The 24,683-nt window shown below is 45.1% G+C and overlaps 1 protein-coding gene across 1 annotated transcript in view; it reads right to left on the bottom strand.

Moving 5' to 3' along the window:
• The window catches only part of C2CD2 (C2 calcium dependent domain containing 2), a 434,056-nt gene that overhangs the window by 169,903 nt on the left and 239,470 nt on the right, over window positions 1-24,683 (bottom strand). Inside the window, exon 6 of the mRNA XM_078656804.1 lies at window positions 20,653-20,773. Within this exon, the coding sequence (XP_078512930.1) occupies window positions 20,653-20,773 (121 nt within the window). The remainder of the gene's footprint in view (window positions 1-20,652; window positions 20,774-24,683) is intronic.

The following is a 24,683-nucleotide window of genomic DNA, read 5'->3' as shown; positions in this document are numbered from 1 at the left end:
ATGGATGCCCCCAGTTTGCGTGTGGAGTGCGCCCTTGGGGGTATCGTTAAAGTGCGCTTGGCCTTTTGATAACATATTTGGATGCACTTAACAATCCACCTGGCTATTCCTGCTTTGGAAATAGGGTTGCCTTTGTGTTGTGGTGCGAAGGCAACAAAAAGTTGTTTTGTCTTTCTAAAGGGTTGTGTCCTGTCCATGTAGTACATCAACGCCCTCCGTACGTCTAACGTATGGAGCATTCTTTCCGCCACCGTTTGTGGGTTTTGGAAGAATGCCGGTAAGTCAATAGTTTGGTTGATATGAAACTGTGACACCACCTTCGGAAGGAATTTGGGGTTAGTACGTAGCACTACCCTATTTGGATGAATCTGAATGAATGGCTCTTGGATTGTGAGTGCTTGCAGCTCACTAACACGCCGTAGCGACGTGATAGCGATTAGGAAAGCTACTTTCCACGTTAGGAACTGGAGTTCACACGAGTGCAGTGGCTCAAAAGGTGGTCCCATTAGTCTGGTGAGGACCACATTGAGGTTCCACACCGGAGCTGGTGGTGTTCTTGGGGGAATGACTCGCTTCAGACCTTCAAGGAAAGCCTTAATGGCAGGCACTCTGAAGACAGAGAGATGCTGCCTGTTCTGAAGATAAGCCGCTATGGCGGATAGATGTATCCGAATGGAAGTGTACGCTAGATTGCACTTGTACAGATGCAACAGATAGCAAATGATGTTAGGGATAGATGCATCAAGCGGGTTGATGTCATTGGCTGTACAGTAAATGACAAAACGCTTCCATTTCGCAGCATAGCATGCTCTGGTAGTTGGCTTCCTAGCCTCCTTGATGATGTCCATGCATTCCGGAGGTAGGTTAAGGTAGCCAAACTCTAGGACTTCAGGAGCCAGATTGCCAGGTTGAGCTGTTGCGGATCTGGATGCTGAATTTCTCCATGGTTCTGCGTCAAAAGACTGGGCGTGAGGCGTAGTCTTTGATGCGGCACCACTGAGAGTTCGAGGAACGTGGTGTACCATGCTTGGCGCGCCCACGTTGGAGCAACTAGGATGAGAGTCATCGCGTGCTGCCTTAGCTTTCTCGCGACCAGCGGTATCAGAGGGGCTGGTGGAAAAGCGTACGCAAATTTGCCTGACCAGTTCATCCATATCGCATTGCCCTGCGACTGTGGGTGAGGGAACCTGGCGGCAAAGTGTTGGCATTTTGCGTTTTCTTTTGTGGCAAACAGGTCTATCTCTGGATGACCCCACTGCTGGAAGTACGGGTGGAGTACAGATGGGTGTAACTCCCACTCGTGCATTTGATGGCTGTACCTGCTGAGCAGATCCGCCATCTGATTGTCCTTGCCCGGGAGGTGTTCCGCCATGAGGAAAATGTTCCTCTGAATGGCCCACTTCCACATGCCCTGAGCCAGATGAGACAGCTGTGGCGAGTGGGTGCCCCCCTGTTTTTGAATGTAGTACATCGCGGTCATGTTGTCCGTCCGGACTAACACTACCTTGTTGCACAGATGTACAATGAAGGACTTGAGCGCCATGAAGATTGCCATCAGTTCCAGATAGTTGATGTGCATCTTCTGTTGCTGCGTCGTCCATAGTCCCTGCACTGTGTAAGTGAGCAGATGAGCTCCCCATCCCTGGAGAGATGCGTCCGTTGTCAGGATAATTTGTGGCACTGGCTCCTGGAACAGTCGGCCCTTGCAAAGGTTGTGTGGAGTCCACCAATGCAGAGAGTCGTATGCCCGACTGGTAACCAACACTAGGTCTGTCAATTGTCCCTGAGCCTGTGTCCACTGATTTGCTAAGCATTCCTGGAGCGGACGCATATGCAACCGTGCGTGAGGGACTATGAAGATGCAGGAGGCCATCATGCCAATCAACTGCATGAACACTCTCGCTGGGAGTGAGTGTTGTGGTCTGAACCTTTGGATTAGAGACTGCATGCTGTCTATCCTGACTTGGTTTGGCTGAGCCATGGCCGTCAGGGTATTGATCGTCGCCCCTAGAAACTGCCGGACATGTGCCGGCTGAAGATGCGACTTTGGGTAGTTCAACGAGAAGCCCAGATCGTGAAGGAGGTGAATGGTAGTAGACATGTCCGCGGCGCACTGTTGTTCCGACTTGGCCTGAACGAGCCAGTCGTCTAGGTAGGGGTAGACATGAATGTTCTGCCTCCTGAGGTGCGCTGCTACTGTCGCCAGACACTTGGTAAACACTCTTGGGGCTGTGGTCACTCCGAAGGGTAGGACCTTGAACTGATAATGCTTGCCTTGGATAGTGAATCTGAGGTATTTCCTGTGGGACGGGTGTAGTGGAATGTGGAAATAAGCATCCTTGAGATCTAAGGTTGCTAAGAAGTCCCCTTGGTTTAACAAGGGAAGAATTTGTTGCAGTGTAAGCATATGGAAGTGTTCTGATAGTATGTACAGGTTGAGGGGACGTAGATCCAGAATGGGTCTGAGAGATCCGTCCTTCTTTGGAATAAGGAAGTACAGGGAATACACCCCTGTGCCTTCCTCTCCCACCGGCACGAGCTCGATTGCGCCTTTTTGCAGCATCACCACTACTTCCTGCTGCAATAAGAGCAAGTGCTCTGCGGACATAGGCCTTTGCCTTGGCGGGATGTTGGGTGGAGTGGATTTCAACTCTAGGCAATAACCATACTGGACTAGTTGTCGCACCCACCTGTCTGTGGTGATGTTTCTCCAGACGGGCAGGAATTGCTGCAGTCTCCCCCCCGACAGGTGTTAAGTGGTCGGGGGGCAGCGACAGAGAGTCACTGTTTGCTTGGGGTAGAGGAGCGGGAGCTGTTGTGTCCTCTGCCGCGACCTCTGTTGCTGTTATTCCTGTAACCTCCCTTGTTCTGTTTTGTGAACGAGGATTGTGCTCCACCTTTTGAGAACTGAGATTGTTGACCCATTTGTCCTCTGGTGACTCCACGTACACCTGAGCGACGAAAATTGCTGCCACGAAACTGTTGTGACTGTAGGGCCCCCATGGATTTAGCAGTTTCTGTGTCTTTTTTTATTTTTTCTAGGGTGGTGTCAACATCTGGACCAAACAGACTATCAGGATTGACTGGCTGATTAAGAATGGTTGTCTGAATATCTGGTTTAAACCCCGAGATGCGGAGCCACGCCTGTCGTCTCAGCATAACGCTAGTGTTGATAGCTCTAGCAGCTGTGTCTGCGGCGTCAAGTGCACACTTGATGGCTGCGTTTGAGATTAGCTTCCCTTCCTCAATAAGCAGTTTGGTGCCTTCTTGGAACTTTGGAGGCAGGTGTTGTATAACCTGTTCTAGGGTGTCGTAATGCGCCCTATCGTAACGTGCTAAGAGTGCTTGTGTATTGGCAATGCGCCAAAAGTTTGCGGCCTGTGCAGCTACTCTTTTGCCCCCTGCCTCTAGCACTTTGGACTCCTTATCCGGGGGAGGAGCTTCACCCGTCGTCTGGGAGTTGGCACGTTTCCTGGCATTGGCGACCACAAGAGAGTCCAGTGGCAACTGTCCCCGAATGTATGCGGGGTCTGCAGGTGCAGGTCTGTACTTCTTTTCAATGCGTGGATTGACCACTCGTGCTCTGGTAGGCTCCTTAAATATATCCCCAGCATGCTTGAGGACTCCTTTAAGCATAGGCAGCGTCTTTACTGTCCTTTCAGAGACTGAAAATGTGTCGAAAAGGAAGTCTTCCTCTATCGGGTCAGCATGCATGTCCACATCATGATTGGCTGCTGCCCTCTCAATTAGCGCATGAAAACCTGCTGAATCCTCAGTTGGGGATGCACGTGCATTAAAAAGCTGCGGGTCCTGCCCCACACTTTGGGTGCCCTGGTCACCAGTGTCATCATATGAATCCGGTTGTGCATCTGGTTCATTGATAGGGAAATTGTATTGCTCGTCCTCATCATACCCCTCACCCGCAGAGTGTTCTGGTGAGGGAGTAGGGCTTCGTCTCGGAGGAGGCTGGATTGGTTCCATGAGGCCTGAAGCGTCAAGGGGCACCCTTTTCTTTTTCAGTGGGATGACATATGAGTCCACTGACTCTGAAGTGATTTTTCTCTTATAGAGGGTCAATTTGCCTGTGTCAGCGTCGATGAAATGCTCTGAATCATCCTCTGATTCGAGTACCCGACGTGGAAGTGGGCCAGCCGTTGAAGAAACCGTCTTCTTCGGTGCCGATTTGGTGGAAAAGGCTTTCGGCGCCTCCTTTGGCGGCAAAATAAAGAGAAGTTTGCCAGAAGGCTTTGCTGGATTGTCCTTTTGCGCCTGCGGCGATGATATCGGAGCCGACGGAGCAGAGGCCTTCTCCCTGATTCTCTGTAGTGATTCGGCGATGAGGGACGTCTCACTCTCAGTGGGTTTTGGCGCCGACGAGGATGGTTTGACCTTTCCCTCGGATCCGACGTCTTTGTGGGCCTTGTGGGCTTTCGACGCGGATCCCGCTGTCACCGACCCCGAGTCCTGGGACCGGTGCGCAGACGTGCCAGTCTTCGATCCGTGCGCCTGCGTAGCCTCCGTGGAGCCGGCTTTGGCGTGCTTGGACGGCGGCGCCGCTGTTGACCCGTGCCGACCATCTTTCTTAGAGGACCCCTCCTCTGGCGTCGATTTTGAATGTGCAGCAGCGGAATCGACGGACTTCTTCGACTTCTGCAGACCGGAGGTCGACGGAGTCGATGGAGTAGCGGGTACAGTCGTTTTCGCCGCACGGCAGCCATCTTAGGGACACTCGAGTCCTTAAGTTTCGGTTTCGTTTTCGGGTCGGCCATCTTAGATGTAGTCGATCCCGATGCTTTTGGTTTCGGTTTCGATACAGTCTGCTCAGCAAGTAAGTCCGTGGCCGGGCCAGAAGGCGGGGCTGTGGCTTGCGGCATTGGGTCTTGGGTAAGGCCTACAGGCGATCCCGTGACCCGGTCGGTATCCTCGAAACCTTCGGGGCAGAGCTCGTCCCCCGAGCTATCCGCCGCGGCCCCATAAATCTCTTCGTCGTCTCCTACCTCGTCGACGTATTCAAGGCCTTGACCCACGACTCCGTCGTCGTCTACCGGATCCGCCTCGACCTCCGTCTCGGGTGGGGAGATTTGAAGATGATGACCCTGGTCCTCTTCATCTTGGTCGCCGAAGATGTTTTCCGGATCCGGGGCCGCTTGTCTAGCTTCCATGCGCACCGCGCGCCGAAGCTTGAGAGTCTTCTTAGACCGGAACTGTGCACAGGCTTTGCACTTGCCGTCGTCGTGGTCAGGCGAAAGGCATTTGTTACAGACGGGGTGTAGATCGATGTGTGGGTACTTGGACCCACAGAGCGGGCAGTACTTAAACGGGCTCCGCTCCATGTTCAGAAAAGTTTTGCAGTCGTGTCGCGATGAGAAGGCCTCAAAGTCCGAAGAGCGAAAGAAACCTCCGCTTATTCCGGCTCCAAGAGACGGAAGACTCGAGACCGTGCGCAGACAATACCGACGCAAAAAAAGCGAGGCCTTTTGGCCGCTAAGAGTTAGTTTTTCTCGGTTTCGACAGAAAGACGTCGAGACCACATCCGAACCCAATGGCGGAAAAAAACAATCTGGGGATGGAGCTGATGCCCATGCGCACTGTAGTCCAGGGGAGGAGCCACCTATCTCAGGATACTTCGAAGACTCTTCCAGGACAACAATGTGCGATCATCCGGACCCAACACTAGGCGGCGATCTAATGCTAAGATATGAATTTAGCAGCCCACATGCCTCGAACTATGGGGGTTTCATCACTTTGCTCAATGACAAAATAATTTTCAATGATGTGGAAAAGTGTGTTCATCATACAGCCCAAGGAAGAATAAAGAAGAGAAATGCGAGTGTAATTTGTGTTGTGAGGACTTTTAGCCACTGCCATCTTCGGCATTGATACCAACGCTGGGTAATGTCAATCTGAGGAAAGAAATTGTATTTAACGTTGTGCGATGCAAAGCCACTAATTGGTTGTATCCACCTGTTACTTTTTCATGGGAGAAGTTGTTTACTGGGACTGTCATGTTTCATAATTCATAAGAATAGCACGATGAGGTTATGCAAAGTTTACTAAGATTATTACTGCCAATAAATACTCTGCTTTGGTTTTCTTGTACATTTTTATTGTGCAGAATGTTCCTGTGAAGATGCCTTTATTGTGCCTATTTCGTTGAGAAATGTGGTCCTCATCACTTTATTGTCAATGTACATTTGTACTTTGGGTTTTGCATCGTTTCCTGTGAATTCTGGCTGATGCTGATAGTGAATGACGTTTGCTGTGTGTCTGTGTTTAGGCAGCCTGAGTTGTGAGAATATGCTTCCAGTAGGTGCACACTTGTGTCTATATAGACGTTGACAAGAAGTAAAACGAGTATGACTGTAGGTATTTTGGTAGTCGAGGTTTGATTTTCCCCTAGTTTGAAGCTGTGTGCATTGCATCGCCAAGAGCGTTTAGTTGTGACAATTACTATTAATTGGTCTTCGTATGAAGTGCTGCCGGATTCTTTCTTTCCGTTTGGCTGGTTGGGTGCTGGTCATCATTAGTTAGGGTCATTTTCTACTATATTTCCTGGGTGCAGGGAGTGGTGGCGGGTGGCCTGGGGGAGAACTAAAAGCTGGATGTGTCTTCCATCCTGCAGTGGCATTTCTTCCAGGGTGGCATTTGTTGGTTGAGGATACGGTGAGCTGTGGTTGTGCGGATTCGAGTGAGGCTCGGTAGGGAGGGGGAGGCTCTCTGCTTGGGTCTACGGCACTCCGCAGCAAAGCGAATATGCACCCATTTAAAAGTGCCATGCAGGGTAAGGCTGTTGCTTGAGAAGGTTTTTGATTGTGGGAGTCTGGTGTTTGGACTGCATTAACTGTATATTTGTTTGACTTGTGGTAGATCATGGTGTCACAGAGAGGGGTGCATTCTGTTTTTTGTTGAAGAATGGAGATGTGCTTTCTGTTGTTTCTCTCACTTGGTCTCGTCCTTGTCCGGATATCCTCGTTCTGTTTTTGGTGAAATGTGGCTCGTAAGGATGCTTGTGTGTCAGATGCAACTAGGAGGAGCTACCCAGATGATTACATGCTTCCACCGCAGAGTTGCAGTAAATGTAAGGACCCGTCACAGCCCAGCGATGTAACTGCCCTGTATAGTAGATATTGGGAGTAACAGCAAATTGATCTATGTTGAACATAAAAGAATCATTAACATAGCAGAGAAAGAACATGTAACTTTTAGGAGTTGACAAAAATGAATCAAATGTTTATTTGACAGAAAACACCTCGAGAGTCTCAGTTGTATCTGTACGTTCCTATTTATGTTTGCAAACACAACTACATCAACGCTACGTACACGTTAGGTATTTTAAAGTCTGAACACTAAGTATCAAGGAATGCTTAGCAGAAACTCAAGTCTTTAGAATTATTAAAAGTTTTACAAAATAAAATTAATAAAAAAGAAATCTCCATTTATTACTTTGCTTTTCATATTAGAAGAAAATGTAGGATTTTTTTTTTATTAGAATTCACAAAGGTTTCCGAGAGTGCAGCTGGAAAACTACTGAGAATCCCTTACAATTTCTAGGCGGGTGGCAGTGGTTGCATCCATACATGTGCATAGCCTACAGCTGTGTTTATGCATGGAAAAATGCATTTGCATTAGTGCAACTTCACTATTTTCTCCAAGGGGAAAATGTGTTTACCTAAGGAGACCAATCAGTCGGGATTTGTAGAGCGCGGCTAATCACCTGTGAATGCATCCAGGCGCTTTGATTCTGCTGCAATCAGTCGAAGAGCCAGGTCTCAAGTCCCTTCCTGAATTCTGTGAGGGAGGATGCTGTTCGGGGTGGAGGGGGAGGAGATAACCCTTACTCCTCCCTAACATTACCCCACCGCCCTCCCCGCATCCCCTTTTTGGGTTTAGGACTGTTCCCTATCCTTTCTCACCTATCTAAGGGATTACTACGGTCTTCAAATGAAAACATATAGAACTGTTTCCATGAAGGTAAAATGATAAGTTTGAGAACACCCATGCATTTCTAATAATTATCTTACAGCTAAGTATTCATGTTTTGTGAGTTACAAATGTGCACTTGCTCTTGTACGTAGTGGAGGCACACAAGCTCGACTGCAGACGTTTTGGGTTCCAAGTATCTGAAAATACTAAAAACAAACTATTTTAAAACAGTTTGCAGCAACACCTTACTCAGTGTTACAATGCAAATGACCACTGTGTGAATTCAAAACAGACTTTACCATTCAGTATATGACTTTTTTCATACAGCAACTCTGTGTAGACTATTTTGAATTCTCACAGTGGTCCTTTGTAGGGTAGAACTGTGCAAGGTGCCTGCACAAGATGGATTAACATAGAACCTACAACATCAAGTGGGTAACTGGTGGGATGTACGAGCACCAGTGCTGGGCCATTTTCTCCTGCACTATACCATAATTCAAAACAAACGATGAGTGGCTTTCAATATGTGTTGTGAAAGAAAATTGAGAGAGCCAATCATCTAAAATATGCTGAAAAATAAGATACCCAAAATCATCCGCTACAGCACTTCATTACAGCGCCTCAATTCCCCTACCCCAAAACCTACAACAGTTGGTCAGGAGGCACAATTAGTTCTATGTTCTCTGCTAAATTCTGAATGGGGCCCTCAGAATAACAGTTCAAAACCCAATGAGTGGAACTCAGTCCTTTATCTGTCTGAGATGCATATATAAAACAGGCATTGACAAAGACAAAAGGCTGCGTCTTTGGGACCTGCTGGCTTTGCCAATGTTTTGTGACGTTCCTGAACAGTATCGGTTAAAAGTACGATGCGTTTGCCGATGCGGTTTAGCACCGTCAAAAATAATTATAAAGAGAAATGAAAAGGCGTTTTAGTGAAGAACATTTTTGGAGATCAATTAAGTAGACAATTGCAGCTCAACATTTACAAAAAGACATCCTTTGTAGAAACATACTGCCATTTTTAATAACTATTTTAACATGAGTTATTTTGCAATCTTCTTAGCAGTAGCGCTGGAGCTCGTAGGTTTTGTTAGGCTTTGTGTGCCGTGATATCTGCCCTGTGGTGTTGGAAACATTCATGAATGTAAGAATTGGTGCAAGCTGTGGGTGATGTGTGCACAGGAGGTGACGCACCTCAACCCTCTACCTTCCCACTGGTGAAGCCGATTATTATTAATTCCAGGAGGCGTGAGGGCTGTAGAGCGATTGTTAAAAGCTGACGCTCTTTTCACTGTTTGTTTTGTAAAGAACTCAGCTGCACTGAAGGTTACACTTTCACGTGCATTATGTGCCATGGAAGAGGAGGAAGCACTTTTTAATATATTTCTAAAAGATGAAGTGCTGGATACTGAGAGCTGCCGTTGATAACACCTGCATATGTGGGAGCCACTGAAAGCTATCCATCTAGTGGCTGAATGCATAGTGCGAAGCTGGAAAATTTGGGATCAATCCTGGCTTCCCTGCGTGACCAAAGTTGTGTGACCCTAGGCAAATACTTTGTCACCAAGCCTATCTGTTCATTATCACAACAGAGCACCTTCAAATAAGGGAGTTCAGGAGGTGCCCTGTACAAAATCCTCTCATGTGTTTGATTTAATAAACTTTCATTTTGGTCTGTGTATAAGAATCTAGGCCACATATAGGATACACACGACAACTGAGTTGAGCGTTCGTCACTAACAGCATTGTCAATGTTTCTCAGTTTCGGTTTAAAAACTAAAACGATCACTTAATACTATTCCATGCAGGAACGATCTGATGCACAGTTGGTTAAACACTTTCACATGATAAATATGCTTTTTTGCATTTTGAAGACATCTCGCCATATTTTAAAATGATGTACAAGCCAATATTTTCAGGCTCGGCTTGTGAACAGGTTCTTACAGCCAGAACCAACCCTTAGCTTGACTCTCCCTGTTAATTTGTTGGCTCGCCCGCCTCTAAATAATACCATGGACGGGTGGAGGGGCGGGCCCGACTGTGGTGGTGAGCGGCAATATCAACTCTGCTTTCCTACCATCTTTTCAACAGAGATTGAAAATAAGATACGAAAACGTGAATGCACATATCATAGCCCATGTAATGTGCCGCATTATGAAAAATGGACATGCATGGATGCTTGCGCACCTTTCCAGCTGTTGGCATCATTGAGCTTCAATAAAGATAGCTCAGTAGGTTAAGGCACCTGCAATACATATCAATGTGCATTTTACAGGTAGCGGGATTGAATCTCAGCCCATTGACATAGCTTTTCAACTTTCCAAAATGAATTGATGACAACTGTTCTAAATAGTATTATGATTATCAGTAATACTATGAATTTTTAACTTTGATATAGTGTATGCCACAAAATGAATTTGCTCATGTCGCATTAGTAATCAGTCTTTAAGTCATTATTACTCAACTAAATGTTTTGTTTTTTACTTTAAGAAGATGCACAGCTAAGCGGACCCGATATGCAGTTAAATTGGAAACCTACAAGTTATCCATCTGAGATATATTACAAATCATTACAACATAAACTATTATAGCTGTTGTTTATGAAGTCAAAATGCTTATTTTGTCCTGCCTGACTAGTGCCAGACCGCTCGCTGCCTCTACCTATGCGATAATGGAGTGTGCAAATACCTGGTGTGTGAATAGATGCCGATAGCAGTACCCTCGCTGTTCTTTTTATTTGGAAATTAGCATCTCAATTTCTGCCACAATGTGGCATAGGCAATCGGTCTCGCTTATGATACCTATTGGCACAGGAACCAGGAGCAGTGGCTGGACACAAGTAATGGGTCCATGCTCCAGGGGAAAGACACCCAAGAAGAGGAAGTGATGTTGACAGGAGCTCATGAATTAGAAGCTGGCAATGGAAAGCGACAATGCCAACTACTGATAAGCGATGGGCACTAAGCTCATTGTAAGGAAGCAAAATGTCTCGCAGCAGGCAGGACACGCGCTGCCTTAGGCAAGACCTAAAAAAAGGGTAACAGTAATATCGGATATTTACATAGCTGCCAAGGTTTCAGATTGCTATGTGTGACATTTTCATAATTTCAGTGTAATTATGAGTGACATTTCACTGATTATGAGTGACACTTCCTCGCGCGCAAAATGAAGATGAGGGGAAACGTATAAATATCAGAAATTACATCTATTTGAGCAATGAGATCGGCTTCAGGATCATGTGTTCAAACACACATAGTTGAGCTAAAAGAGTTCTGACCAAAAACTCTAAAGAGTTCTAAAATAGGCAATTGACTTTCTCCATCTATGGATGAAGGATCTGGAAAAACATCCCTGTATCCATCAGGACTGCCTCAACACTGCTCAAACTGATGAAAGAGTTGCAGATGCACCGTTTTAAAGAGCAGGACACCACAATGCAGTAATATTACACGTCTCCTCACAGAACCCAGGTACTTCTCCCATCACTCGCTGACTATACTCTTGCCTTGACCCTGTACATCACTCCACTTGTCTTGGTTTGTGCTATTAAAATAGCATATACTTAGAATAATCTCTATTCGCAGACATAGAACTTCAGAGTCATCTACATGCACAGGTGCCAGAATGCAAACGTTTTGCTTAGTCATATATGGCGAGTAATAACTAGAATATTATAAGCAGAGAAGCGATGTTAAATACAATAATCAAATAAAACAATCTTTTTATTTAAAAAGTAACACTACAGATCTGGATAACAATAGCGTTGTTTGAAAATTGTAATGTATGCAGATACAGGCCTGCCTGTGGTTGTTTATCTTAAATTTTTCTGTTTATTTGCTATCAGTCTTGTACCCAAACTCAGTTCTAACAGTGTGCCTACCTGGAAGCCCTCGCTGCCTGTGCCCTAACTTAGCTCCAGGAGTTCATATGGGCCCTGGCTGCCTGTGCCAATACTCGGGTGTAAACGTACGAAAATCCCCATCTGCTCTGCAGACAGAACACGACTCAGATGGTGAAAGTATTCAGGCTTCCCCTGCAGTACTCTAGCCGCCCTCCAGCAGAGATAGTGCCTATAATACGGGAGATGGGCCGACGATACAGATATGGAGGCTTAGGTCAGGGGGGTGGGAGGAAGAAGGAGGGAATACATGTTTTATTTATTTATGTGTATTGTATGGCGCGCACATTTATGTACATGTTTTAGGATTATTATAAACAGTAACAATGCTAGAATTCAAACATTAACAAAAGAAATAGGTTGTACAGTAAGAATGTCCATTAGTGAAACAATGCTTTGTACAACAGTAAGCCAGTGATATTTGTGAGCGGCACGCACTGAAGAGGAGCTGGTATCTTGCAAAGCCAAACGGCGAGTAGGAGTTAGACCGTAATACAAACAACTATGGTCTGAAACAACTGACTGCTTGCTACTTAAAAGGTTAGTCAGTGTGAGACACTTACTTGTGGCGTGGGGAACACTGCAGTACTGTCACAGTACGAGCCAGCCAGCCTCCTCAACTTCCTCCTGCACCGTGCTGAGGCCACGGCCTAGGCCTCGAGTGACAGGATTGGCGCAGACCCTGCATTTTAATATGCGCCTAGTTCTGCTGCACTCACTGCAGCGCTACAGGCTTCAGTGCCTGTTGAGGCACCATTTATTTATTTATTTATTTATTTATTTATTATTGACATTTATACAGCGCGGCGAATACCCGTGGGCGTCTCGGCGCTAATTAAGGGCATAGATCAGCATACTTGGGTAATGAAGAAAAAACGGTTATTGGTCAAATAACCACGTCTTTAGCTGTTTGCGAAATCAGTTTGGCGGACGGGTCGTGGGTGACGTGGTAGTCCAATCACGGCAGGCCCGGTGGGAGCAGAAACTGTCTGCGAAGCCGTGCCGCCCGCTGAACAGCATCCATTAACGACGTCATTGACAAAACGGCACCACAACAGCAATTGATCAATGTCATTGCCAAAACGACACCTGGCTCACCATAGCATAACCAGTGACTTTGTTAAAAGTTTTATTGTTAAATAAAAAGTCTGGAATAGTATCACAGTACACTGTGCCACCCTAAATCTTAATACTTCGAGAGAGTGACGGCCCGACTGGTCACTGCACTGCTGCCCAGCCTTCATGGATTGGTACTGCCTGTCTTCACCCAGGCTGCTGACCACTCGAGTCGACTCGTCCCGGTCTCCCCGGCCGCTCACAGTCGCTGGCCAGCTGACTGTGGCTGGCTCAGCTGCCAGGTGCCTGCAGTGTTTTGCGCGGAGTGGCTGGCCCGGCCGCCCGTCCCAATCGATCATTGATGCCTCTTCCACGACGGGCGGCCATGAAATACTCGAGTCTCGTGCTGCACTCCACTGACTCAGATGAGTCCCCCGGACGTCGCTTCTTCCTACTTCTTCCGGATAAGTAATCCCAGCCCCCATGGTGGGCCACAGTGACTGACAGCAGTATTGACTGCTGAGAGGCCGACAGCCCCTCCCTCCCCCCTAATTGGAGCAGTGTGAGTCTGACTGTGTAAGGCGCGCCGCGCTGGCGCCGCAGCTGCTATTGCCGCATTGTTTCCAAGTGACACAGCAGGCACGGGCAGAGTGAAGATACATTGGAGCGCTCTCAGCCACTTCACAGAGCTGAGAGCACATGGTTTAACTATTTACGAACTCAGCCCAGTAAGCAGCATGTTCCTCGGAGCAGCAGAGAGCCCGTACACAGGCGCCACTGGAGGCGCGCCTGCAAGGTGGCAAAATGCGTGACAATGCATTTCAGTGCGGTGATGCGGATCACCGCACTGAAATGCGTGAGCGTCACACCTGTTGCGTGACGCTTGACAGGACTGTATTTACAGCCCTGAGAAACGTCAACGCAGCTATGCCTAGTTTCTCAGGTCCATAAGCAAGACTACTCATCCCAGAAAGCAAAGATAAAGGAAGGGGGATGTGGTCCGTCGGCATAAACGCCCGACGCTGGTGCCGGAAATCGGGGACCGAGCCTCAAGGTCGGGTCCACATCCTATGATTCTGGGCAAATCACTTAATCTCTCCGTGCCTGAATGTGCAATGTAAATACGGTGCTCATGTAAAGCGCTCCAATACCTTCGGGTCGAGTTCGCGCTATATAAAATATGCACACAAAAAAAAAGACTGGTCCAGCTGTCACACATGGATCTGGTAACCTTGGCAGCTACTAGGTGTTATATGCAAATATGAGCCTCTGTCACGGTAAAGCTCCCCCACCCCCAAAACTGAACCGGGGAAAAAAAACAGGCATGAGCAGTGAGCGTCTCCTGTAGGGAGTTTCAGTGATTCAGGGCAAAGCTCTAAATAATGCCATGTCACCTTGCTAGCTGCTCAGTCATTGGTTTCAGAATTATGAAATGCAGAACATTAGGTTTCATTTTGACCTTTCCCGATTATCGGAAGGAAACCCGAGGACGCGTGCTGGATGTCTGCAGTCCATTCTAAACTGCATCCGATATTCGGCTGCCATGCCGTTCGCTTGTGTTCAGTCTGGCAGACGTTTCCTGCCAACAAGTAATGAGCTGTTTCCATTTCTTCTGAAGCGCTCACGTGCGCCAGGCGTCCCAGATGCTCCTCTTATCTCAGGAATGCAGGCGGCCCGCGCGCTCAGTGCGCATGCGCACGTGCGCCCGGCTGCAACCCGGAGACACCGTGGGAGATAAGAAGCCGTCAATGCAACGAAGGCGGAAGCGTCGACAATCTGTACCTGAGAGAGGCTACACACTGCATACCAACTGCACGCTTGGTGTGCACTGCAAGACGAGCATTGGCTGGGTTTACTGGGTTTCTAGTGAATTACGTTTGTGAGCCGAGCCTGTATTTCATCCGTGTCACTTGATGCTGGCAGTGTAAGGTATCTGCAGAAGTGTTAAGTGTCCCACCGTCACCCAGAGTTGTCATTGTTTACCGACGTGGATGTATTTTCAATGCCCATGCCAGAGAAAAAAATGGTAACCTCAGCAAGATGTAATTTTCCCACTTTGAAATATCCACTTTATATAGCAAAACACAATAAGAAATAACTTTTTAAAAGGTATCTAAATCGCTTTTCTAAAGAACTATTAAACTAAATAAGCAGAACTGCCATGTTAAAAAGAAAGCAACTTTATACAGCAATTCTTATGCAAGTACCAGCTCCTGATTACTTCAGAATCCCAAAACAAGAATGTGTGGTTCCAGGACAAAGTTGGAAACCTCACCTGCGTCACTCCTTCCGCAAGTCCTAGTTTTTCAGTCAAACGCACAATGCGTTCTTTGACTGGTAGATTCGTTTAAACATTAAAAATGTTCGTTTTTAGCAGCATGCAAACTGCTGTTGATTAAAACGCTAGCACAGACTAAAGGGACTTGGCAGTTATGTAGTTGTTTTCAAACAGGATTGTTGAAGGGATTGTTCGTAAAATGAAAGGAACCATAGGAGATTGATTTGCATATGGCTGGTCTCTGTCTAGAGTGGTATAGTGGGCGATAAACAGTGGAATGGAATTAAGCCTGAATGACTGTCAGTCACGGAGATTAATTAAAGTATTCTTCAATCTTCGTGTTTGTTGCAGTGAATGAATGAAATGGTAAATAAATGAAACCTTATACACTTATACAGCGTGTTACCCAAAAATAAGATGTCATAGGTCAAAACCTAGGATTGGCAGTAAGGCTGATCAAGTGGGAAAAGTTTGGGCACAAGTTAATGTCATATTTCATACCCATGTACCTTTCTCATATGTTCATCTCTTTCTGTGGAGCCTTTCGCCTTGCTGGGAAGGAATTGATATTAACGTTCGTCTTATTGACTTGTTGTTAGCTGTCGCATATCAACAGATTACTGTCAATTGGAAAGCCTCTTCTGACATCTCATTGAAGTCATGGTGTTATAACGTTTGCCACAATCATAGACTGGACACTGCTTTGGTTTTTCCAATACAAATGGCTATGAAAAGTGCTGATTTGTGGCTTCCACTCACGTTGTACCTGGATACTTGTGCCGCTCGTTCCTCTGGCTTGCATCCTGCCCAGCAGGAGGTTTCTAAACTCCCTTGATCGCCCTCTTCGCATTCCCTTTTACTGCATTATTAATCAGCTGTGTATTTTCTCGTACCTAACTTTATTTCGAACCATTGTATCCCTTCCATTTTATTGTACTGCCTCTGATAGTTGTTTATGCTCAAGAATCCTTTGCATTGCTTATATTTTTTGTTTTCCTTTCTCCCTTTCCCCCTTTTTATTCACCATGTATGATTCTTGTATTCTGTATTGCTATTTTCTTTCCTGCCAATACAATTCTCTTTTGAACTTAAAAGTGGGAAAAAGAGCTTGATTTTAAGTGTTTTCCCCATCATGATACATGAATTGGCAAGACTCAAATACCCATGAGAACAGAGTTCTAGCGTTTAGCAACTTAAAAGTGGTAGCCATCAGCCACTTAGTCTAGCCCTTTTGATCTTGGTGATCTGAAGACAACTCCACGAGGCCAAATGCAGAGTTCTGGTAGGAATATACTGCCTAAAAAGGGCACAAAGACAGAGTGGAACACTGGTTGTCAACAGTCCTGTGTTGCAAACAGAGGACTTGAAAAATACATTGCTTGGGTGTTGGCAACCAGTAACAGCAATTCTGTGATTATGCGCTGTACAAATGGCAGAACAAGGCCAACATAAGTCAAGCTGCAGTGTTCTGAACCAACTGCAAATGCTGTATCAAATATACAAGAAGGCCAAGATACAGATAATTATAATAGTCAATCCAGGAAAGGATAAAAGCGAATAACAGTTTTAAGGCTTTCCAAAGAAGAAAAGGTACTTTCTTGAACAGGACATGCAAGTACTAAAAACAAGAGGCAACCATCTTAGTGACATATCCAGTGATGGAAAGTGAGTTGTTGCAGGCCACCTGCAGACTACGAGCAGATGGTGCGGGTATTGGAGTGTGTACCAGATTCCAAAGGCCACCAGAGAGAGGACTACTCTGAAAGGGGAATACCGGAAATAGGACCAGTTTTATCGCTGCTACAACTTCAAAGAATTGCGCTCCGTACTGGCAGCAGCTCCTGTCAAGTTCTAAATTTGGATTGGGCACTGCACTGGTTATCGTTAAAAAACATACAATAACCCAAGTATCATCAGCATAAAATATTGGCAAAACAAAAAAATGTAATAAGGGAAGCGAAAGGATTGACCTATAGATTAAATATAGTAGGAGTAAGTGGGATTCCTTGGCGAACCCCGCAGAGTAGAGACTTGAAAGAAGAACTAAAAATAGACAGCTTCTCACTGATCAGTACAAAAGACAAATCATGCAAGAACTCGGTCTCAAATACTGAATTGTGAAAAACAGTAGATCAAGACCTTGTGTGAGAAATTAATGATTGCAGCCCTCAGATCTAAATGTCTGCAGTCACCGGGTGCAAAGCTGCTTCAGTTCCCTAACAAGGATAGAACACAGACTGCACTTGGTCAAGCAATTGATTGTCCTCTGGTAACAAGGACAATTGGCCATTAACCGCCTTTCTAGAATGTTAGAGATGAATAGAAGCAGAAGATAGCACGTAAAGTCACTCAGTACCTGGGAGATTGAAATAGATGCTTTAAGCGCAACAAGTATGCCCAGGTGCATGTCTCCTGCTCACTGTGCCATAGGACTCACGTTGCACCTCATCGATAAGGCACAAGTGGGCCGATACCAGTCAGGAGCTGCTTGCTTTGCCATCTGGAGGGGACCCTGCCTGGCAGTTCAGGTTTGACAGTTCTTATTTGAGAAGGACCAATGCTGATTTGTAGAATACCGATCTCTGTCTAAACAAGACGCGGAGGGTGAAAAAAAGATGTATACTGGAATGAAGCCTGAGCAATCGCCAGAGGTTGGGTTTATTTCAAGCAATTGTCTTCATCACTTTGTTGCGGTAAATAGTCATGAGCAGAGAAACTGCAAAGATCTAACCGCAGCTCAGTACGACGTTTTATGAGGCACTACTGTAAAATAAAGAGAAACGTAAATACAAAGCTTGCGGTAAAGAGTGAAGATAGACTATACAGTGATTCAGCAGGGAGAGAGATCGACTGACCACAGGAGTATGGTGGCGTTTCCTTACACATTAGAAGTATTTCCTTGTGAACCTTTTGGCTAATGTGCTCTTAACAGCTGTTACACAAACCTTAGATAAAGATTAAGATCCCCTGCAACCTCACCTACTCCAACATCCCATGTGTAGTTTTAGGATATGGCAATCAATAACACTGGTATTTACTCGTGAGCTATAGGAAGACCTATTGGAAACATGCTTCAATGGAGAACTTAATTAGGCAGACGGGTTGACTTATTTAATCGGCAATAATGGGGAAATTATGCTCTATATTCTGCACACAATCAAGTTATTCAGCACACCCAGTGGCATTATCATCCAGTTATTCTGACATTTAACATGCATTGATGTAAAAGAGATCCAAATGCACAAAAGTACACAGAGGTCTAAAGAAAGAACACAATACAAATTCAGATTTTACTATTCAAATGTCCTACACCAATAAGTAATGATTTAACCTAGTAAAAAAGCAGAGGAAAGAAATGTTCAGTACACACACCTTGTAATAAAAGGTGCCGCAGGTTATGTTTAAAAACCTTTCTGCAGCTTCAGGTTAATTTTTGGGCTCGCACTTAAGAGCCTTGACTCCCCTCTTATTATTAAAGTTCTGAGGACCAATCTAGTACTTTCCATATTAATTATAGATGGTGTTTTTTCTCTTGGAGGCATGTTGACAAGAAACGTGATGAAGCTTGTTTGAAATTCTTAGACCATCCAAGTGTTCCTTTGAAAGAATTGCTGCTCTGGAAACAGCGTATGATTTAAATGTGAATTTCAGTGAAAAGCGACATAAAAATCTTGTCATGAAAAAGAAGGTTAATTTTTCCACCCCGTTTGAATTACGTTTTTCTCATTGGTGCCTGCAGGAGACAACAACCCTTGCCACTTGTTGTCTGATCGGAGACACCACATAAAATGCATAAATACAGTTACAGATATACAGATAAAAGGCGGCCAGTTAACTTCTGCAGGGTGTCAGGCATGCAGCAAGTTTTAATAACTTTTCGTCCGTTCCAGATGAAAATAGATTTTTTTATAAAATGAAAATTATTAAATCAGATGCTTGAGTTAGCAGCATAAAGCCTATATTTGAACCTAAAAAACACTATACTGCATAACCACGTTTGCGTGCCCTGGTCATGCCATACACTTTGTATTTTGCCTGCCCTCAAAGAGGAAATAATGCCTGTGCACATCAGTGTACGCATAGTATTCTTCTATCAGATGCAAATGTTGCCTCTGTGTGATTGGTTGGTTTACCATGGTTGCCTAATCACTGTAAAACAACTGAGCGGTTTTTGTTGTTTTAACATTGTTGCCTTACCAATGCAGGACCATTGAGAATCTTTTTATTTTATTTATTTTTTTACACAAACTCATGTTATTCTTAAGAAACTTGTAAAACTGCAGCACTATCGCACTATCTTTCATCAATTGCTAGGATGAAAGAAGTGTAAGGAGAGAAAATGGGGAAGAGGAAGAAGGATGTACGGGGAAAAAAAGTTTAAGAAAGAGGAGGAAGTAGAAATAGGAAGGCTAAGAAAGAAAACACGAAGTAGAACAGCCATAGCAAGGAATGAGGAAGAACACTGGAGAAAGGAGGCTGATTAGAGAGTCAGGATTGCAAGCTGTCCCTGAACATAAAACTAAATGCACGCAAATTTGTGACACGAGTCTTGACACCTTAGCACACGCCCAACCAACAGGATGTTGACAACCGTATGCAAACAAAAAATAACTCTTCACCTCCATCCGCTTCACACAGAGAACTCCACCTGTGTGACCTGGAAGTGCCCTGTGTGACCTGGAAGTGCCAAACAATCCCCCAAATGAGGCCGTACAAAACACAGGTGCAGTCACCGCATACCCTAGGACTTCCTGAGATGCTTACGTCCTGCCCGGACAGGCCCAATACTTCAGTGTCTTGGGGGTGCGGCGGTAAGGCTTTGCTTGGCTTAGTAACAGAATCTTTCCTCTACCAACCACCGGCAACAGACATTCCGAGGTCTACAGTGCGAACATTTCAGCCGCTTCCTTAAAGGGGGTGGGGGTTACATCCAACACATTTCTGGGCACCGAATGGGCCACAATTCACAATCCAGAGCCATCCAGTTATTTTTTTTGTTTTTTGAAGTAACGTCTATCACTTGTTTCTCACGTTCCCAGCTGAAAGTGACAACTATTGAAACCAGGTTAATTTGTTGCTCGATATGGATTGCACGAGCAGTCCATATAAAATAAAAAAAAAGTAACATGAGCCTCTCATCCCTTTCAAATGTGCTGGAGAGTGGCAAGGAATGAGAAAGATGGCAGCTGCTAAAAGTCTTCACTTTTTATTTAAAAGATAGAAGGATTCTGGGATTTTAGCATTGTGAGCCTCGTTAAATGCAAAAAAACGTGTTCGGTGGAACTTCACCTGTAAGGGCTTAAAGAAGCAACTATTTGCAAATATATACTTTTTAATCAGCCTTAGCAAGATAGCATTTTTTTTTCATGCACCATTTATGTCACACATGGCCAAAATGGAACGCACACTCCCTAATATTCTCAATCAATGACACTTTAATATGAAGGCGTGAGTCCATATAAGTCTCTGTTCAGTGTTCGGAGGAATTTCTTACCTGCAGCATTCTGACCAGTCAGGGTAGCTCTGATGCTTTTCACTTGCAGTTTTAGTTCATGCGCTCTGGGAGGTTTAGGCGGACTCGCTGTCAGAAAGGAGTTTCCTAAGCTTTGTATGTTCTGGAAATGAAATATAGGGGAAAAGACATTGAGACAAATCACCGCCCTAGGAAAAATATAATCTTTTACAATACAATTATCTTTTTAAATAAATGGTTCTGTGCCACAGGCATACATCGCAAGAGATCCTAATCTTCCATCTTGGTATTTGTATATCTAGTGTTTGTGTAAAATCCTGAGTTTGTAGAGTCTGGAATTGAATTCCTGTGGCTATAGGGAAGGATGCACACACTGACAGAGCAAATGCAAACGTCTCCACTACACTTGAATGTTTTTGAACCAAGATTGAGATAGACGAGCATTTGGCTCCCATGCAAATTCTGCCAAAAAAGGGTGCCTGCTGTGAACTAGTAAGAAAGGCTTAGTGTTACAGGCACACACTGTGCCGACAGTCACGTTCTCCACCCTTGTATCCAGAAATATCATGAACTGTGAAGTGCGAGAACCTATTACTCAAACCAGATAAGAGTGTACATTTATATGTAAAATATTCCAGATCTTAGGTCTTGCAATTAAATAATGCAATAACATTTCAACACACACATGAAACTATATAATGTCTGCTGCAGATCCTGACCTGCGATTCTGAATTTCTTTAAGTAATCGACCTTCATTCTCCACTAACAGATCTTAACTTCGGTGGTACATTTGATGTCCATTTGTAATAAGGCCACTGTTTTGTGTTCTATGCTATTTCAGTGGCCTGGCATGATGACAGAGAAAACAACTAGGCCCATCATGGCTACCATCAAAAGGCGAGGGCAAAAGATAAAGGACTGCATTTGACAAAAGGAAAGCGGGTACAAAAGTGCTGAGCTGGTGAACAGAAGGCTCAGAGAAAGCAATGGAAGGAAGACCCCCACTAACCGCAGCATAGCTTCAGTGAGAACAGTAGTTTCCACTACGCATTTCTCTAACAAACCTTTTCTTTTGTAGGTGCGCCCACCATATAGGACTTTGAAAACTCCAATTTATGGCAACTGGTAGTGGTGACCCTTTCTGTAGGGCTCCTCATTTTGAGATCACACATATATGCATACATTTATGGTCAACGTATATTGTAGAGTACGGAGTTATTTTTCTTCTACAAATGCATTCATGAGGGCATATTGGCATTAAAACTACAGGAGATGTCAGTGAACTTGGGTGACAACATAAGGAGGGGGGAATGGCAAGTTTTCATTAAATTCCTGAACCATTAATGATCTTCGGTAGATTGAATTGCCAGAGAGAGAAGGTTCCATTAGTTCTATGCCATGCGGGAGAAGCAACGTCTTTCTTTGCACGTAGAGTCGAGATCCCCAGAATGAAGGGCACAATTTCATATCTAACATTTCAGTTCGACGTGTATGAAATCAGGATCTCTATTCCAAGCAGCTTTGCGGATCATACATGACCGTGACATGTTCCACTAGCAACTAGTGCTGCTGGTGAACTGCTAGAGAAATAAGATCATAAAGTTAAAAGCTCAGCAAAAGAGCACAAGAAGGCTCAGATACAAAAATTGAGACTAGATTACACAAAAGCATGTATCACCATCACCTGGAGGTGATGCGTACAATATCCTTGCACCCGAGGTGTGTGCTGGTAGATGGTATTGGATTGTATCACATACACTTCATATCTTATGATAAGGCCAAAAAGCACTTAATTCACAATAGTTTCATGGTGTTTGGCTGGAAGGACCCGGCCTCTAGGTTAGCCTATATGGTAGGAGTTGGCTGAGATGTGCGAGGTTCAAAGACCAGCTCCACATACTTTTCAGTGAACTGATAGCTGTCCATAAACATGTTGCAGAATAGTGTGAGAATAGATGCTGTAGTGCATGTGTGTACCCATGATTTTGTTTTTCAATTGGAATGGAGTGTAGCATGCACATATGTAGATGTCAACTGCTAGGTGCTCAGCGACTGTCAGATCTTTTTACTCTTGCAGAAATCATGTTCCACTCCATAGCTATATGAAGAGAGAATTAACTCACGCCATCTTAATACTTCCTGAAGGGAGGGATGGTCAACAGTGGGTCAGGTTAGAAAGCAGCGTACTTATTCGGTGTAAGTGTGCAGTTTATGCTGAACTGTGGTTTAGTGCTGTGGATTGCTCGATGTACTATGGTCTCTGATGGAATACCGACACGGGAATAAGCGAATTGCAACACTATGGAACATGGCGCTTTAGACTTGAAAACTTGATAATCTTTCTAGTGAAAGGAGGCACAGTACCCAGTCATTTTCTTCTCAACAGTCTAAGGGATCTCGTTGCTATAGCATAGATATCCTTTTGGTTGCTGTTATGAGCTGGTTAGCAAGAGAAGGCTTCCATTGCTAGACAGAGAGAGACTGGAGAGGAGAACGGTTGACATTTGGCTGAGGGCCTAGGAAACACTGCCATTCACAGGGTGTTTATAAATCAGGAATGATGCAGGCTGCCTTGGCAAAGGCCTATAGTCGCCCAAAAACGATCAGAGTAGCTTGTGAAGATAAAGTAGGGAGTGGCCTGAGCTGTGACACAGCGGCAAGGCATTACGAAGCTGAAGATTCCATAGACGTCTAGAGGAGCAGCAATGTGGCAGAAATAAAGAGGTGTCTGGTACCTTATTTCCTCCATCATAGGAAGCAGACTTGTATTAAATTGCAAACAAGAATGTCCACAGCAGTGGAGAGGAATGAAAGACCCGGAAACCCTTTTGGTTTATCAGAAGACAGCATGTCTTATAACTCTCAGTAGTCTGTGGCCTGCTCTTGGCTGCTGCATGTAGTTTCAGTAGCTTTATTTAATAAAAGAGTTGTATATAGTGCTGGCAAGACCCGAGGGTATCGGAGCGCTTTACAAACATTGTCAAAGGTAGAGTTGGCTAATACAAGTTACACAATAAGGTCTAGTTGGAGTCCAATCAAAGCAATTCCTGGGGAGGAACAAACAATATACAGTTCGCGTAGGAGGTTCCAGTTGGAATTCAAGTTGCATACTAGGCTTTAGAACCCGAGGTGTTGACTGATGGGAAGATCTTTTAATTGTCTTTTGAAGCTCGCGGAGGAGGGGTTTGTCCTGATATGTACTGGGAAGGATTTTGGGGGCACTGCCTGAGAAGGAGAGAGCGAGGGCTTTTTAGGGGGATGAGAAGCAGCGTGTAGGAGCTCCTTAAATTTCACGTCTGTCCTGTCTTAGTAAGTTTGGAGATAAGGTAGGCTTTTCCTGTGTGAAGGATTTTGTGAGTGAGACATGCCATTTTGAAGAAGCAACGCGCTTCAATTGGGAGCCACCTTAGATTTTTTTTTTTAGGGAGGGTGAGATGTTATTGTGATTAGGGGTGGGCGGAATTTGCGTAGTCGCACTACGCAAAGCTCCGCGAAACGGTAAAAAATCTCCGCAAACACGCAGAAATTCCGCGAACACACGGAATTGCTTGTTCGCGATGCTTTTTTCCTGTTCGCGATGTCGGTTTGCGTGCTCGGGCAGAAACATCCTGCGAACACACATTTTGAGAACGTGAACAAGCAAAAAATTACGCGAAGCTGTGGAACGCAGAAATTTGGGCAATTTCGCGTTCTCTGCAGAACGTGAAATTACGCAAATTCCACAAGCGGAACGGAGTTTACCGCCAAGGCCTAATTGTAATATTTGATTCCTGTGACTATCCTTGCTACTGCATTTTGTGTGGCTTTTAAGGGGGCTACGTGAGATTTCGCGGTGCCAGTGAGGGTGGCATTTCCGTAGTCCAGTCTTGATAGAAACATAGCTTGTGTGGCGGTAATTAGATCATTCAGTGGGAGGAAGGGCTTGATTTTATGGAGGAGATGATGGTTGAAGAATGTATTCTTCACAGTTTTCTTTGTGTGTGGGTTCAAGCTCAGACTTGGGGCCAGGGTGATCCCAAGGGATTTGATGGAATTAGCCAGAGTCGAATTGC

This window comes from Lissotriton helveticus, chromosome 8 (genome assembly GCF_964261635.1).
Source record: "Lissotriton helveticus chromosome 8, aLisHel1.1, whole genome shotgun sequence".
Lineage (NCBI taxonomy): Eukaryota > Metazoa > Chordata > Amphibia > Caudata > Salamandridae > Lissotriton > Lissotriton helveticus.
Note: the sequence above shows the minus strand (reverse complement) of the source record. Positions and strands in the feature narration are given on the sequence as shown.